The sequence below is a fragment of the Colossoma macropomum genome, unplaced genomic scaffold, assembly GCF_904425465.1.
Source record: "Colossoma macropomum unplaced genomic scaffold, Colossoma_macropomum, whole genome shotgun sequence".
In the NCBI taxonomy this organism is placed as follows: Eukaryota; Metazoa; Chordata; class Actinopteri; order Characiformes; family Serrasalmidae; genus Colossoma; species Colossoma macropomum.
In genome coordinates, this window is record NW_023494799.1 from 1,613,786 (window position 1) to 1,632,494 (window position 18,709).

The 18,709-nt window shown below is 37.2% G+C and overlaps 1 protein-coding gene across 1 annotated transcript in view; it reads left to right on the forward strand.

Moving 5' to 3' along the window:
• Positions 1-18,709, forward strand: part of LOC118819093 (lisH domain-containing protein ARMC9) — a 69,343-nt gene that overhangs the window by 10,587 nt on the left and 40,047 nt on the right. The window contains exons 7-14 of the mRNA XM_036586728.1: positions 1,085-1,109; positions 3,156-3,313; positions 4,907-5,005; positions 8,529-8,564; positions 14,257-14,291; positions 16,332-16,443; positions 16,819-16,911; positions 18,454-18,544. Coding sequence (XP_036442621.1) covers positions 1,085-1,109; positions 3,156-3,313; positions 4,907-5,005; positions 8,529-8,564; positions 14,257-14,291; positions 16,332-16,443; positions 16,819-16,911; positions 18,454-18,544 — 649 coding nt within the window. The remainder of the gene's footprint in view (positions 1-1,084; positions 1,110-3,155; positions 3,314-4,906; positions 5,006-8,528; positions 8,565-14,256; positions 14,292-16,331; positions 16,444-16,818; positions 16,912-18,453; positions 18,545-18,709) is intronic.

Sequence of the window (18,709 nt, forward strand, 5' to 3'; positions counted from 1 at the left end):
ATATATACACATAAGACTCTAAATATATACACATACACAATATGCACATTAATATACACCACTATTACACCATTTCCAATGTACAGTTATGCACAATAATATAGTCATTAAATAAAAAGCTATGATATGTACAATTATCAAATATGATAACTGTGGGGTGACGGACGAGGATGAGGAACAGCCGAGTCGGCGACTGTGATAAATTTAGACGTTCACCTCATCAATTCTTACAGCCTGAGTCGAGTGTGAGTCTGTCGGTTAAGAAGACATTTGGGAACATAATATTTTCAAGAAAACCCTTTGTTCTTAGAATTACTCTTAAGAAAAAAGTTGAGAAAAGAAAATAAGAGAATTCTTAAGTTCTTTGAAGAATAACAAGTTCTCGTAATTATTTCTCTTAAGAGTGACGTGGTGGTGCTGATAGGAACCAGGGGTCGTCATGACTACAACACAAATATAGACATTTTATTTACTATCCAAAACCACCAGTGAATCTACACGAGTTTTCGTTTTACAAGTTTTAAATAGTTTTAAATTAGTAAATAAATTTTACATTAGAAAATAATCCGTTTTCCTTGGGGGCTATTTTGCCTCACAACACCCTGCATGTATCCCTCCACCATGAATAGATTGTAAAAATGCGCTTTAGGCAAAAATCTTTGCTTGAGACGTCTGGTTCCTATCAGCGTCACTGTGAACAGTTCTGCCTCTGGGTTTCTCTGCAATGAACCACTCTGAATGAAATTTTGAGCATTTGGTGGAATTCCCCTCAAAGATATATGTGACATGAAACAATACGCCACTTTAAATGGAAGTTTGCATACTAGATTTCCTGGTTATATATTGTTTGTGAACACCGTGTCTCTTATTCAGCCCAAAGCAGTGCAGCATGTGTGTCTAAATCTAGTTTGAAACGTGCTCTGTCGGGATGTTGCGGCCGAGTGGGCGTGTGTGTGTTTTATGGTAATTCTCTGCCAGAGTAAATAGGGTTATGATTATGTTGGGTGAATGAACTACTTGAAGATGATTACCCAGTAAATAGTTAAATTACAGCACCACTGTTTCCTTAGCATTGGCTCAACAGAGAGGCAGCGCAAAGAGCAGCAAAGGTGATAATCTCTCTTTATTCACTCGTGTGACGTTCATGCTTGGAAATGAACACAAAGCAGTTTCACATTATTCACCAACCAAGAGAAAATAATGTGGAACTTACTGTGTTGAGATTTGCTTATTGTCACAAAACCTCGTATCTCCCAAATAGTGGCCTTATCGGAAAACGCAAAGAAGGGAATAAGCGGTTAAATAAATCAATTTTGGTCCCAATCTGTTTTTTCTTCCCAATCCAATCCCAGTACGTTACTTGTTCAGGATCAGCCAGTAGTCTGATCTCATTTTTGTTTTTTCCATATGTAATACAGCCTAATAATTTAGATAAGAAATACTCTCCTGACAGTTAATGCTATAGTATATTTACTTCTACTTTGACTCCAGTATGTAACTAATGCACCATTCTGGACTGAAATGTTTCTCTTTTTTTGGCATACTTTTCTAAATAGCTTTTAATAATCTGTTTTATTGACCTCCCTATTGATTTGTCTCCCTGTTAACTGTTCTAATATTCTACTGTGAAGTCACTTAATTTGCTGTAGGTGTGAAGTGGTACATGCTCTAAACACTTATTTCTGTTGTTTTTTTGCACCACAAACATAAAATAAGCATATCACTGCAAAAATGGTATCTTGTCAAGTAAAATTATCTTAAATATAACCTATAAATCTAATATTTCTCCTGTTGGGATGGTTGTAAGCTTAGTTTAGGATTGTTTACCTTATTTCTAGACATTATTTACTTATTTTAAGTAATTTTGTTGAGTATAATTATCTCACTATATTAGCAGATAGTTTTGCTTGTTATAAGAAATGAGCTTGAAACCTACAAAATTATCCACCAGTGTAGTGAGATACTTTTAGTTACAAATAATGTCTAGAAATCAGCTAAATAATCTTATAAGTGCACATCAATCTCAAAATAAGAAATGTTGACTAGATTTAAGATGTTTTCACTTGACAAGACCATTTTTTGCAGTGATTATGGTGATTTGAGTACATTATGATTTTATATCCCTTTATTTTGTGTGCAGAATCTGCTCCTTTCTCTTGGTTTCAAACATGCTGTCCTGCTAACAGCAGTTTAAAAGCAGAAAAACGTGTATTTTTTTTGCCTGCTCCTGTGGCAGAAAGTAGATCTGAAGCTCTCTCACATCTTACATTTCTAAAAAATATGGTTCTTCAAGGGTTCTTTAGTAAAGAAAATGGCTCTATATGGAACCATGAACACTCAAAGAACCCTTTGCATGATTGAGCACTTCGTTACATCAATAAATCATTCTTCAGATTGATAGAGAATGTGCTGTATATGGTTCTATATAGCACCAAAAAGGGTTCCCCTTTTGTCACGATGTCAAGCCTGTAGAACTATAGAACTTTTTTTTTGGCGCTATATAAAACCCTTTTCTAAAATATTCTATACAGAACCATATAAAACACATTCTCCATCAGTCTGAGGAACTCTTTCACCATGCAAAGGGTTCTTTGAGTGTTCATGGTTCTGTATAAAGCCATTTTCTTTACTAAGGAACCCTTGAAGAACCATTTTTTAAGTGTGTATGTGCCAGTGTTTCGATTAGAGCTAGCCAGAGAGTCACTCTAACTCCACCCCTTCACCCAGTGTCATATTTAAATTTATTTAAACGATTATTTAAATGATTAAATTCTTACATTCTGTTTAAAAATAGTTCTCTTAAAATATTTTAGAAAATGTAGTCGCACTTAAAGCAGATGGTTCTTCAAGTGTTCTGTAATAAAGAAGAAAGTGGTTCTATACAGAACTTTTTGTTTACTACAGAAGCCGTGAAGAACTTTTTTAAGTGTGTAATTTTAGGAAATACATTTTATGTTTTTAAATGGTGTGAAATGGAAAAAATGGACTAAACAGGTTTTTGTGTGACAGAGACAATATATTGCTTTATTATTTTGTTAGATTTTATCGGATTACTTTATAGATATACTTATTTTATTGGCTTTTTGGTTTTATTTGCTGAATATCACTTTTGCAGCAGGTGAATGAATAGCTAACCTGCCTGTGTTTTCATGCAGAGAACCTTAAGCAGATGCAGGCACAGCTGGCTGAAGCAGAGAAGAAAGCTTCCTGCTACATTAAGAGGTTCAGTAAGATGCAGGCCGACTACCACAACCTCATCGGAGTGACTGCTGAGCTGGTCGACTCGCTCGAAGCCACAGTCAGCGGGAAAATGGCAAGAAATATATTGTCTTCTCCATCGTTTGTTTCTTATTTTCTTTACCTTTCCTCAAACACGACACACACACTTCTGTTTACAAGTTCAGAATCAATGTTTTCAAATGAAACCAATTTGGCTGCAAATAAATGTAGAAAATGGATAAAAATTAAAATTCATTCTAATATGCTTGTCCTGTGAAAATGGATGAATGAATGAATGATTGAATGAATGATTATTGATCCTGTAGGACATTTAGCAGCCAGTATGAGTCACGCAACACAGGACAGTTATAATAATAAGGGTGATACAATATATAAAGAAGAATACATACAAAAAAAGCTATATACAGTCATACATACAAATAGGAATATACAAAAATATGCAATAAGATCTGTCCTGAGATAAAAAGGCAGTGCAATAATAAGGTGCAGGTAACAGTATATAATGACAATACTGAATAAATATGTGCAGATATTGGTACTGAAATAAAGTGTCCAGGTGTGGAGTTTCCAGATGTGTAAGATGTGCAGAAGTGCAATATGTACAGTATTGTCATTAGTAGGAGGAAGATGTAGGAATGTTAGATGAGTGCTGAATGATAAATAGAGCTGTAGAAGAATCTAAATGACTGAGAAAGCTGGAGAACATCAAGAATGAATAGTAAAATTAATATCCAGAATGCCCTGGATTTCAAAATTGGTGATCAGATAACTGGAAATAATTGTAAATTTATCATTTAATAACTTTTTCTTGTTCCCAAATTACTTGAACTATGGAATAAACCATTAAATACTTCTCAGGGTCTACTTAGTCTGTGAATAAGCATTAGAACATGAGAGGGAGTGATTTGGTTGCAGGTGTGAGCTGAAGGTGAGGTTCTCTCAGTAGATTATCTTATTTGCCACAGCACATGACCTCCAGTCCTTTAATGCTTTTGTACAACAGTTCTGCAAAATAACAAACAAAGCCAAGGAGTTCGATCATATAAAATCTGCTTTAATATCTGCAATTCGGCTCTTCTAGAGTTCAAAACATACATCATCAAAAGGCAGAGGGTCTCTTTCAGGACCATTTGGCCTTATAGTGCCCTGTATCCCTGTACGTACCTCTCCAGCATGTGGAGAATGTGTTGTAGATAAATATATTTTAGGCCAAAACTTCACCAATATCACTCATGCATCAGGCACTGCATGTAATGCCTTTCTGTGAGGGAGCTTTTAGAGGTGGACGTCTGGTTCCTATCACCACCACTGTGAACACTTCTGACTAAGTTTCTCCAGAACTGAGCATTTCTCACCAAACCACTCTGAAAAACTTTGCTGACATGTTAAGTTAATTATACAGAAAATTAGCTGAATTCTGCAGATTCTGACCAAATATTATCTTATAGAATTTATCGAATGTGTCCTTTGTCTGTTTGTGTATGTGGTAAAGTATACAGTGATACAGTTTATGAGAAAGAATCATGCCGTTATTACAACTAACCACAGGCTGTTTAATGAATCAGACTGTTGGAAATATTGTGATATATTTAAATATACAGTGTACAAGTTATTATTGAATGCCCAGCGTTAGCGGTGAGCTAACGGGATTTGACGTGTTTGGCAGATTTCCCCAGAGTACCTCCAGGGCGTCTGTGTGCGCCTGTTCAGCGGGCAGATGAGACAGAGCGCAGCTCAGAGCATCGACTTCACCAGACCTGGAACAGTGAGTCATAACACATACACACAACACTCTTCATCAGAAGCTTAACAACGCGAGCACTGTTTGATTAAGGATCGGTAATTAGGCCTGATAACACGGGTTTTTGTTGCTGCTTTGATGCTTCTGTTAGCACTGCGTCATCACCTCGGTTACAAAATCTATTTGAACTTCGTTTACACCCACATTGAATGCGGTAAAAGAAAAGGGTATTATAGTTATCAGACAGGACTGGAGTCTGTAAATTACAGGATGTTTACTTTTTTATAAAACATGTTGTTGGGGCTGTACGGTATAAACAAAATACGGTTGCTACGTATTGAGGTGGCTGTGGCTTTTTGTTTAGAAACACATTAGTGGATGAATAATGCGAAGTGGTTAAAGACTGGCCTCTCTTATTTTGACTAAAATAATTTGTTGGATTATGTTGGTACCTTGATTCTTCAAAATACCCATAGAAACTCATCAGGATGGTCAGGATGCTCACAGCACCCAGTAAAAAACACTGTGATTGGTTAGAGGGTTCATTTACATACTGCTGCATTACAAAGCCAGTATCATAATAATGTATTGTGCAGCCCTAGCTGGAAGAGTGTAGTCAAATATATAAACCATATAACAATCAGGCATGGTTCCTGCAAACACTGTAAAAGGCTCTGTTAGAGTACACTGCAATAATAATTGTTGTTATTATTTTTATTAAGGTTATTATTAAGCACTAATCCACTGTAGGCTGTGTTGAAGAGATTTCTCCATGGTTAATCCCTTAAAATTCTAGGTTTATTACATTCTAAAGGATGGAGTACATAGACTGGACAATCATGATGAAACACAAACAAATCTAGAATGTTTTCTCTTCATTCGCTCTGCTTCATTTCGTTTTTTAGGCTTGATTTACAAGAATTTACAATAAATCAGTAACAAGCTCCTGCTGATCTAAAAGCACTCTGGATGGACTCACGCACTCACTTATATCACAGTACATCCAACTACAAAGGAAGCCTTATGCATCGTTTACACAGTAAAAAGGAAACACAGTAGCTCTAAAAAAGCTCTGATTCTAAACGCTGATAGACTTCACTGTGTACAGTGTGAACCTGACTGCCATATCTCCTCTGGCAGAAGATTAAAATGGTATAAAGAACCTAAATTCTCAGAACTGATCACCAGCGAGATGCTTGGTTCTATAGAGTTAAGGTGTGTTGTTAGGCACATGTGAAGCAGAGTAAAATCACTGTACGCAGCCTTTAGTGGATTACTGATTTCGTTAAATAGCAACAAACTACAATATGATAACACACACAATGCATAATAAATAACTTAAGTTCTGTTCTTCCCAACTAAACTGTCATTTGTAGTTATTAAAACTATGCATTAATGGCCAGTTGTATAAAACATCTTAAGTATTAATCTCAAGTTAAATTCTTAAGGTATAATTTAAAGCTGTATTTTTAAAATTTACCCTGCCAAATTTGCCAAAGCTCAATTAACGATTATTTTTCTTATGCAGAGATTTTATGCAGATCACTCAAGGTAAAGGGGAAAACATAAGGGCTAAATTCAAAAAGTGTTTTGTGCAATACGTTATTATTAATTATAATAGTCTCATTAAACAATTCTTCCAGCAAGCAATGTAGTTTATTGACAGTAGGCTGCCTAACATAACAGCCAAAGGATGTTCCATGAACAGCACTATGATTTGAAATAACGTGACTCAGCCAGTCAGATTTTAGAACAAGAAATGTAGACCAAATCAGAATGTGTGCAAACGGAAAAATTGACTGTATTTCCAGTGGATAACTTACAATAATAAATACAAACGTGACAGACAGTCTTGTTGTGTTTGAGGCTATAATATCCAATGTACCTCAGTGTGTAATGGATTTTACTGACATTTTTCCAGTTTTCCAGCTTTCTAAAGCCAAGTGAGCTGCTATAAGCAGCATTAAACCTTGCAGATGAAGCTAACAATAATTTAACTGTTAGGCCAAGATGAAGTCACCAAGCGTTACTACATCACCAAAAAGAGCAGCAGAATGTAAACTTGGGCAATATTTGGAATTATTTCTTTGTAGAGAGGTCGACATGAGGCGACATAAACTAGCCAAGAAATGAATGTTTGGGTCAGTCGTTGTTTTAAACGTGCAATGGGAAAACCTTTATAAACCAAATGCTTCTACATGAAACCCTGCAATTACATGTATGTCTGGTTAATGTTTATGATTATATGACGATAATTAACCACTCAAAGTCGTGATCAACCTGAGAAGATGAGTTTTGAAAAGCTGTTTTTCCAGTATCTTGGTTAAATAAGTCTCAGGATTAGTACAAGTCCTGTTTGAGTTCTCTGCTGTTGTGATGTAATGCTGATTTGTCCTGTGAGCTTTATAATCACACACTATTTGTTGAACAGGGGGCATTCACACGACACCTTCTCAGACTCTCTGATGCGTGTGTTTTCATTGTTGTCTATGGAGAACCACACCGTGACCGAAAAGCTCTCTTCTAGTCTGCGCAGAACCCTTTGCATCTTTATAAATCAACTTTTGTGTCGTTGTCCACAGCTGTTATACACAGTTTCAAAAAGCTTGTTTTGGCTGTTTTTGAACACTATAAATTGTACACTTGTTTATCTGTGTGTTTTGTTATATTGGAAATATTATCTATATTTTCTGGTCAATTTTACATGCAGTGCTGTGCAAACGTATTGGGGACCTACACACATTGTTTACAGCCATTTATCTCAACAGTGAGTATTTTTTGGCAGTAAAAACATAATATATCAATAAAATAAGCACAAATAAACATAAATGCAGAACAAAGTATCAAGAATTTTTAATTTTGAGAACAGTAGAGCTACAAAGCTTGGTTCCAGATTTCTCCTGGACGCCTCCAGCCTTCATATGGATTTATTACATCTCGAGCAGCATCTGGTATGACATGATAAAGTATTGATAAGATAAAGCAGGTACTGGATGTGAACTACAGTTAATATTGGGCTTGTTTTCAAAAAAAGAGCAGGAAATGATGATAAAATCATTCCTTATTGTATTAATGTTATTTGTATTTATTTATTAATTGAGCCTTTCAGCCATACATAAACTTTCAACTGTCCTGTCTTTTTTCGATCATCAGTTATTTTGTTATCTAATTTATTTGTACAACCTTCGACATTAAAAAGCTAAACTATGACTTAAATTTTAATACATTTTTAAACCATTTTTATACAATTCACAAAATGTTTTCATTGTTATTTTGCACAGTGCTGTATATCAGCTTCATCTCAGTTTTTCTTGTTTGTTTACCTGCTCGTTGATCAGATATGTTAACCCGAGAAGCTCATCCTGCATCTTTTTAAACACGAGACGCCGCGCTCCTTGCGTTTATTCAGGCGTCGTGTGAGCGCCCCCTAATTCACTACGGTGAAATCAGCCCCAGATCAGACTATTCATCACTGTGATCTTCAGCTGATCCTCAACCACGTCTTCTTCTTCTGTGTTTGTGTTTGTCTGCCTGTTTGTGTGTGAAGGGATATTACTCTATGACTCCTTATGATGATGGATATGTAAGTCTCTGGCGTATCTTCATCTCTCTTTTCGTCTTGCTTGCACCCCTCACCTCACCCCCACCTCACCCCAGCCCCTGCTAATGCTCCTTTACATCTGTCCTTTTGTATGTGTACCAAAACTCCATTGGTTTCTCCGGTTCCCTCGTTAGTTTTCCCTCGTTTTGTGAGATGAATGCTTCTCTTTGTCCAGTCAGGATGCCAATAGTTTGTTGAATCTAACAGGACATGCATTATTTAACTCCTTTACTCCCATTCTGTGCCTCGGTGGGCTGGTGATATCCACTCAGACCGACTTTTTAGACTAAAGTCTCCTGTTCGTTTCATTCATTTTTCTGAAAATTAGCTCTGTAATTCACAAACTTTCATATTAAACTAACTCCAAATTAAGAATGAGCTACACTGCCCATCAGAAGGCGACACTCTTCTCAAATTTTAATTTGCACGGTTCCTTATTAACTAAGAAAAAAGCCCCTGTGCAGGTTTAGTTTATCATAAAGCACCTCTGTGCTGATGCTCTGTGTGTATTTATCTTCTACACTCAACTTCATGATTGTCAGAGCGTCTTCCTTCGTATGAAGAGCAAATTTAGCAAATAATGATTTGACAGTTTTCTTTTCCAAACTGTTGTCAGAAACAGACTCTTTTGATCTAAAGGTGCTTTATGGGTCAAGCACAAACAAGACTTTCAAAATGAGCATTTAATACATTCTTACTAAAAGGACTTGACATTTTTATATGTTAGAATCTATTCAATGTGTTAATGTTTGCTTATACAGTGATTCATAAGCAAAATGAAAATGTCATGTGGCACAAATACACATTAATAATAAAATATTATATCTTAAAGTTATTTACACCTGTTAAAACCATGTTTAAACTAGCCTTTGTACTTGGACACACGTATAAACTTTGCTGGAACTTCCTGAGGTCTCACCATCTGACCCGGTAAACTGACCCATCCAAAATTACTATATTCATAATATTTGTGAAAGGGCTGCTGCACTGTATCTTAAAGGTCACTTGAAGTCTTCTTAATGATGCTCACTCTTTGCTTTTTATTCTTAAAAACGTGTCAGAATAAAGGTAGTTGTGCTAAAATTGTCTACATTTGCCCTATTTTGCAACTTTATGCAAAGGTTTTGCCCTATTTATGATGTTTCGAAATATAAAATTGTGAAACATTTATTTCATTCCAAAATTAATTTAACTGATCTACCTTTTTTAATAGTTTATTTAATCGAGATATATGGACATGGCCTTTGGCTTTATCATCAGTGTTGCGCTTTTGGGCAGTTTTGCAGCTTTTTGCATAGAAAATTGAATATGTACAGAAATAAACTACTTTCTGTTTGGCTAATATGTTAAGAGCCATCATGGCGACTCCATTAAACTCTGTTATTTATGGATTCAGATGGACTTTTTGGCAGTTTCCACAGCAAGCATATTTTAAATTCTCCTTCTGCTCTCTCTTACAGTAAGAAGCATCTTTTCAAAAGGTTTGCAATTTATCTTTTCCAGTACATTATTCTGGAATATTTTTAAAGGCTCTTGATGGTTTATTATTTTTCAGTTAAGTCTGTTTTTATTGCTCGTCCTTAAGCAGTTTTAATTGTCAACATTAAACAAAATAATCAGTGCATCACTCGATTACTAATCTAATCAATAGTGACAGGTGTAAATGTGTTAAAACTGTATTAAGTTATTTCAAATATATAAAGAAAACATGCTATTTTAGGGAAAATATATTGAGAAACAAAGATTTGACGGGCAGCGTAACCAACATCAAATCAGCGTAGAGGTGAAGTTGGTGCACCGATTCTGTTTGTGGGTTGAACCATTAAGTAGTTTCTGCTACACGTGTGACCTCATGCTCACCACTGAGGGAGTCTTCCAGAAGGATTCAGGATACAAGCCGTATGTGCAAACCTCCTTTATTCTAAGGAAAACACTTCACAGGGATCCACAGGGAGGTTAAATATTGACGGTAAACACTCTAGATTTGCACCACTTGAGCGTGTTTGCGTTCTTGGATTAGCGTGTCTGATACGCTGCTCATGCCTGCAATATATAACCAAAATAAACATTAAATATCAGGGCTGGATTAGGAGAATCATTGTGTTACAGTAGGTAAAGATGCCTCCCTGTGGCTTTTCTCAATAGGACACGCTAACATGAAACGCAAACAGTGAGGCTAATTACCCTGACCTTTTTTTATGTACTCTGATCAAAGAAAAATAATAATAATAATAAAACAAAACAATGAAACTTCTTCAATAAAACAATTTCAGCCCCCCTATTTAGGCTCCCTCACAAATAGTGCTTTCATATGTACTTATAAACTACACTCTTAAAATTGATGGTTCTTGAAGGGCTTTTTAGTAAGGAAAATGGTTCTATATAGCACCAAAAAGGGTTATTTTATTATTATGATGTCAAGCCTGTAAGAAGAACCCTTATTGGTGCAATATAGAACCCTTTTCAAAAAGGTTCTATATAGAACCATATAAAGCACATTGGCCATCAGTCTGAAGAAGCCTTTCATGATGCAAAGAATCATGCAAAACGTTCTTTGAGTGTTCATGGTTGTATAAATAACCGTTTTCTTTGCTGAAGGACCCTTGAAGAACCATCATTTTTCACAGGTTCACAGTACCTATATCTAGAGCAGTTTATTCGATTCAGATGTTGTTTTTATAGACAGTACAGTGTAAAAGTCAAAGGCTGCCCTTCATTTCCAGTTAAAACTGCCATTAAGTACAGATTATCCTTTTTCATGAGGTTAGATATAAGATAATCCACTTGTATAAGGAAGGAGAAATCCTTCCACTGTGAGAAGACGACTCAGCGCTGTGGGTCTGAAAGGATGTGTACCTGTTCAAAAAGAACCTCACTGAGAAAAGGAGACGGACACATCAAACAAAGAAGCTGAACAATGGACTGACCGCCCCAGAGTCCAGACCTAAACATCACTGAATGTGTTTTAAGACTGAACTTTGGAGGTGTGTCTGCAGATTCTTTGAGGAGCTGAAAGTGAGTCTCCTGAAAAGAATGGAAGCTGGAATAAAGGGAGAGAGTGACTCACTGACTCACACAGCTGAGATTAGATTTAGTTGAGGCTTATGTTGTTGTTGGAATGTATGTTTCGTTTTTTTTTCCTGATTGTAAAAATGGCAGTTTTGACTGGAAAGTTGCAACAATGAAGTCCAGCTTGGTAGTGCAGCATTTAATTTAGAAACTCTAAATTAAAACATACACTTTGACTAAAGATACTCATTAGGCTGAATGAATAACTGACTCTAAATGTAGGTATTGTGATATAAACTGAGTCTGTTCTACAGTTTCTCATTAGGCTGAATGAATAACTGACTCTAAATGTAGGTATTGTGATATAAACTGAGTCTGTTCTACAGTTTCTCATTAGGTTTAATGAGATATTTTGTCAGCGTTTGTGGGTGGAGCTTGCCCAGGTCCATTTTTGGAGAATAAACTATGTAAGCGAAATGTCCAGCCTGAGCTCAGATGAAACTAATAAATTATGCTGATTCTTTGACTCAGTGAAGCCTTTTTAGTTTCTGTAAAAACCCCCGCGTCCGAGCTCTGAACTACGTTGCGTCTGAGCTGTTTTATCAGTGTGGGAATGTGGTTCGGTGGGTGTGTTTAGAATGGAATGCTTGTGGGAGTCAGAAAGCAGAGCCCCTCAGGGAACCTCACTCATTAACACCATTAATCCCTCCACCACGCCTTTCCTCCAAGGAGCCTCCTGCTCCATCTACAGGCTGCTAAGGTCACTCACTGCATGTCAATGTACGTCTAAAGCCGCGACTCTGCATGCGACCTAACCATATAAGCGCAGTCTAGTGTGCTAACATGCTAACATTAGCTAAACGTTTATACAGTGTAGGATGGACTGGGTAAGTATTAGTGAGTTCACCCACAACATTCAGTTTAGTTACATCAAGCAAATTACACAATCATCTGTGCTTAAAGATGGTTTTTAAGGGTTCTTTAGTAAAGGGAGTTCTGTATAGAACCACTTGTATGCTTAAATGGTTCTTTGCGTGGTGAAATGGTTCTTCAGATTGATGGAGAATGTGTTTTCTATGGTCCTGTATAGAAACTTTTTGAAAATGGTTCTATATAGCACCAAAAAGTTTACGTATATTTAATTTTTACCCTTTATTAGTCCCACAACAGGGAAATTCACCTTTACATTTAACCCATCTGTGCAGTAAAACACCCACATACACACTAGTGAACACACATACACGCACACACGCTAGGGGGCAGTGAGCACACTTGCCCGTAGCGGTGGGCGTCCCTATCCACAGCGCCCAGGGAGCAGACGGGGGTTAGGTACCTTGTTTAAGTGCACTTCAGTCACATACTGTCGGCTCAGGGCATCGAACTGGTGACCTTCCGGTCACAGGACTGGTTCCTCCAGCCCACAACTGCCCCCAGTGTATTGATACAAGCTTGACTTTGTAACAATAGCAGAACCGTTTTGTTGCTATACAGAACCATAAACACATTCTCAATCAATCTGAAGAACAATTTCCACCATGCAAAAACTATTTAAGCATGAGATGATTCTGTATTGAACTCATGGTTCTAAATAGAATTCCTGTTACTTAAGAACCCTTGATCTTTTTTAAGAGTGGAGTTTCTTGTCAAGATGTCTGATATTTCTCATTATGACTGCTGTAAGAATATTATGCAATTATTCTTCATATTTCTACACTTTTTATATAATCTAATCTACAGTTATCTAATTTTATCAGCGTTTTTCATGGAGTAAGATACGTTGACTAGAATGAGCAGAAACGACTAGAAAGAGGTCACAGTCTCGTAATGAGAAATATTAAAACTACTGACTTAATGTAAGATGATTTCACTTTCCAGTACATCTTTATTGTAGTGTAGATGAGTCTTCACTGATAGTGCATAGTACATACGTAGAATACCAGGTGCTGGTCTGATCAGATCCAGTATCTGTGGGTAGACTGTATACCTGTTTAGCTTTGATAGGTTCATTTTAAAGTGATAGTTTGGCAACACACATAATGTGTTTTGAGCTTTGTACTTACCAATATAAATGTACATTCACAAGCATGAACAAGTAGTTTAAACAACAAAATTGGTAGAGGAAAAAATATTAATTAATACTAACTGATAGCATTGATATTTTGTTGCAAAGCCATTGTTGATGATTACAGCGTCGAAGAAGTAATAGTTTTTTGCAGCATTGTGTTTTAATTTTGGCCTGTTACTCTCCGCAAACCATCTTCAATTCCGCAAGGTTACGAGGATCCGTCTGATTCAAAATCCTTTTGGAATTGGAATTCAAGTCAGGAGATTATATAGTTTTATATTGTTATATTATTTAATGACAGCAGGTGCAGTTTGCATGACAACGTTTTTATTTTTAAGCTTTACTTATATGTATATTTCACTGTCTGAATAATTTTTCCCCGTCAATTTTTTTTTAACCTGTCTATTTATGTTTATGAATACACACTTTTTTGTTAGTATTTGTAAGTACAAAGTCTAAAGGCATTATGCGAGTAAATTGGAAGTTAAATTGTATATATATATATATGTATGTATATATAATAGAAATATTAAATAACATCTGGCCGTTCCCATAATACAGCGTCTGTCTGTCTGTCTGTCTGTGTGTTTGTATGTCTAGGCCTCCTCCATGTTACGAGCGTCTATTGCAGCACAGTAAGTACCAAACATTACAAGTAAACATTTACATTACATTTAACAAATGTTTGAAGTTACGTACAGCTAGTGCAACCAAGGCCGGATGTCTGGGTACATTTGGACATGTAGTGAACCAGAATTTATTTATTTATTTAAGTTTTATTGGCATATTTTATTTATTATTCTGCTCTCTTATTTAACTAGGTCATATAGGTTCAAATGAAAACAGTCCGCCAACTAAAGCTCTTCGTAACTGCAGCAGCACATAAACAGCAAAACTGATGAGTGAAGAGTTCTCAGTTTACAGCACATACACTGTCTGCTACTCACGATGACTGACTATAACAATACAGTTGCTCTCGAGGCCTGAGGCTCTATCTGTGGATGATTCCTGCTGTATGTTTGACCTTGTTCACAGTTTACTTTCTTACATTACAAGCAAAGAAAACCCCCGGGTGAGCTTTAATGTTGTCAGTGATTATAAAACACATAATAGCTTCGTAAACACAGTGCCTTACATTGCATTTTAACGTTCATTAAATTAATTCAATTAATTAAATGAGAAACCAAGAAAATCAAGTTTTCTTGTACGCTACATGTCCCAAAGTATCCACCTGGGTTTGGTTGTACCAGGTGTACCTAACTTAAAACATAAAACAATAAAAGAGTTTATTGAGTTCAGGTTTATGCATTACTAAAGCAGATCAGGTTGCACCACTACAGCGAGTTTTTACATCTACTAAATATTTAAACCCCCCAAGCAGGTGTAAGTGTTGAGGAAACCAACGAAAACCACATAGAAACCACAAAGAAGACCAAAAGCATGACTTGTTTGGTTAAGCTAAGCTGAGCTGAAAACACTAACCGCTATATACTGTAATGTTACTTACTGCTCTAATCATCGCCCTGGTTTTAACTCCAAACGTAAAGCCAGATATCACAAGTCCATTTCAATGAGGCCAGCAGCTGCTGAAATGTCTAAACTGCTGCTGCTGTTGTGTCGGTTGGCCAGATACCGTATTTTAAAAATTCTGCATATTTGGTTGTCATAGAGAATAAACAGTAAATGGCTTTAAATATTCAGTTTTATTCAGTTCAACTTGTATCAGTCTCTTCTGTACTGGATATTTCTTCATAGATAAAGACGGCACAACCTGCCGTCACGTTTCCATGGGAGCACATTTATAGATATGTTCTGAACACGTTATCGTCATGTTAAAACAACGTACACATTAGTGATCGTTTGAAACAAACTAGTGTAAATTAAGGATTTGGTAAAGGCTTTAAGCACAAACGTAAGTGTAAACTGGTAAACCCAGCTCTGCTCCCTCAGCGTTTCTTCTGAAATGAAGGGTGTTAATAGTGAGTTTGTGCTGCAGTAATAGCCTCTACTCTTTTGGGAAGGCTTTACACTAGATGTTGGACATTGCTGTGAGGATTTGATTGAACATTAGTGAGGTCAGGTACTGATGTTGTATGGTCAGTTCTGGATCACTCCAACTCATCCCAAAAGTAGTGAATGGAGCTCCATCGCCCCAGCACATCCAAAAGGTTTTCAGTAAAGTGTCATCACCCTAACTCATCCCAAATGTGTTTATCTGAGCTCCATCACTTCAACTGATCAAAAGGGTGTTTGGTGAAGCTTCGTCGCTCAAGCTCATCTCAAAAATTATGAATGAAACTTAATTTTCCCCAACTCATCCCGAGGATGTTCAGTTTAGCTTCATTACTCCAACTCAACCCAAAGATGTTCAGTGTAGCTACATCATTTCAGCTCATTCCAAAGGTTTTCACTGTAGCTTCATTATTCCAACTCATCCCGAAGATGTTCAGTGGAGCTTCGTTACTCCAACTCATCCCGAAGATGTTCAGTGGAGCTTCGTTACTTCAGCTCATCCCAAAGATGTTCAGTGGAGCTTCGTTACTCCAGCTCATCCCAAAGATGTTCAGTGGAGCTTCGTTACTCCAACTCATCCCAAAGATGGAGCTCCATGACTAGAATTGATTTTAGTGGGTTTCCTTGTTTTTTCACTTCACTGGTTCTCCCTCTGTCCTCAGGAGGCCCAAGGATGTGCCCCTGCTGCCCTCGCTGGACTACGAGAAGCTAAAAAATGACCTAATGACCGGCTCGGACAGATTGAAGGCCCTACTGCTTCAGGCTCTGCGCTGGGTAGACAAAATCACCACTGCTAAGCCATTTATACAAGTGCTCTTTATGCACTAATAAAATATTACAGCGTGTAATAAGTGAACTTTGTTAATTTATTTGATCTGGGTTAATTACTGCACTACATATATGACAACATGAAATATGTACAATTAAAGCGAAGACATCTTGTACAGGTCACATCACTTTAATTAACAGAGATTGTTAATTAAATATTAGAGTTATTGCGCTTCTGGTCAGATTTGTCTGGATTCCATTTTTGGCAGATTGCTGTTTTCAAGTAATTTCACTAAGCACCGTTAGATGGAATAACAAAAAAAAATGGATCATTATTTGGGTTAACGGCCTGTTTTTGCTGTTCTTTCTCTTTGGTTCTAGAGGCTGACTCGTTCTCTTCAGGGCGAGCAGAGGGACACGGTTTTGCAGGCTTACATCAGCAACGATCTGCTAAACTGCTGCAACACCAAACAGGTGAAAAATGTCTGTTATTTACAGAACCAACAGAGCCTAAAGTCCATTTTATCAGCTCCACTGACCATATAGAAGCACTTTGTAGTTCTACAGTTACAGACTGTAGTCCATCTGTTTCTCTGATACTTTGTTACCCTGTTCTTCAATGGTCAGGTCATTCTCAATGGTGGTGGGTCATTCTCAGCACTGCAGTGACACTGACATGGTGGTGTGTTAGTGTGTGTTGCGCTGGTACGAGGTAGGAGTGTCACAGTGAGTGGGCACAGTGTTTAAAAACTCCAGCAACACTGCTGTGTCTGATCCACTCACACTAGCGCAACACACACTAACACACCACCACCACGTCAGTGTCACTGCAGTGCTGAGAATGACCCACCACCCAAATAATACCTGCTCTGTGGGGGTCCTCTGGGGGTCCTGACCATTGAAGAACAGGGTAACAAAGTATGCAGAGAAACAGATGGACTACAGTCTGTAACTGTCGAACTACACAGTGAAACTATATGGTCAGTGGAGCTGATAAAATGGACAGTGAGTATAGAAACAAAGAGGTGAGCTCAATAAAGTGGCCAGAGTCGATACATAACATGTGTGTATTGTCTTCTTGGCCAAACAGCCGCCCACCTGAGCTTAGGTGTATTAGGTGTCAGCTTCTTGGCTCTGGAAGCAGGAAGCTGGAAGGAACTCAGCAGCTTTGAGTTCATCCTAGGACCCACGGAGAATCTACACAAAACGATCAGATTTCAGGATCTTCCACACCTGAAGGCCTTGTTAGATCTCAGGTTAATTTTCTGCAGCAAGAATGACACCTGCGTAGTCATGTTTATGGCCTCCAGACAGTCATTTATGAAGTTTCTGACCTCGATTCTCAGTTTCTTTTCTCCTGTGGTCATACACGTAATACCTGAAATATATATGAGGACACAAAAGCACAGATTCATTTTTAATTTATAGGTCATTTTAAAGGTCATACATTTTAAGTGATTCCATTTCATTAAGAAAATGATTCATTGTGCAATTCAAGCTTTTCTTGGTTAACTCTTAAAAGTCTTGACGTCTTACTGTAGTTAAATTATATTTACATTCAATTTAGAGTCCAAACCTTTTACTTTTCCCAAATTTAAATGACAAAATATGTAAAGAATTCAAATTCTATCTCTTCTACTTACAAAGCCAAATGTGGTGTGGATTGAAAGTTTAGAATCTGGAACTTTCCAAGAAAATTCTCCACTTGTTTCTATAAGCTATGACTGTAAACATTTAAGACAAAGAGTTTTGTGGTGTAAACACGTTTGAAGGTCTAGGATGGTTAAGGAACTTAAGCCCTGCAGAAGAAGGCACTGTTGGCCAACATGTTTTTAGTCTACTCTTTTAGCCCAGCATGTCCCTCTTTGTTCCAGCTCAAAGAACCTGAAACTCTCATCTGCTGTAAGAGCAAGAAGCTTCAACTGAAGCAGTGCGAGAAGAAAGAGGCAGAATGAAGTGGTGAAATGGATGAAAGGCTGTTTGAGTGGCTCTGACTGTGTTTTGTTTACTGTGCAGAAGACGGCGCTCCATCTCATCAAATCTAAGAATGAAATCGTCCGGCAGTACACGGCTCGACTCACCAACGCTTTTGCTTCGCTGTCTGAAGGTAGGAGTGATATGGAGAAGATCACCTTCATCCTATTCAACTCCACTGTGTGTGTGTGTGTGTGTGTGTGTGTGTGTGTGTGTGTGTGTGTGTGTGTGTGTGTACATCAAGCATAACATTATGACCGCCTCCTTGTTTCTACACTCATTGTCCATTTTATCAGCT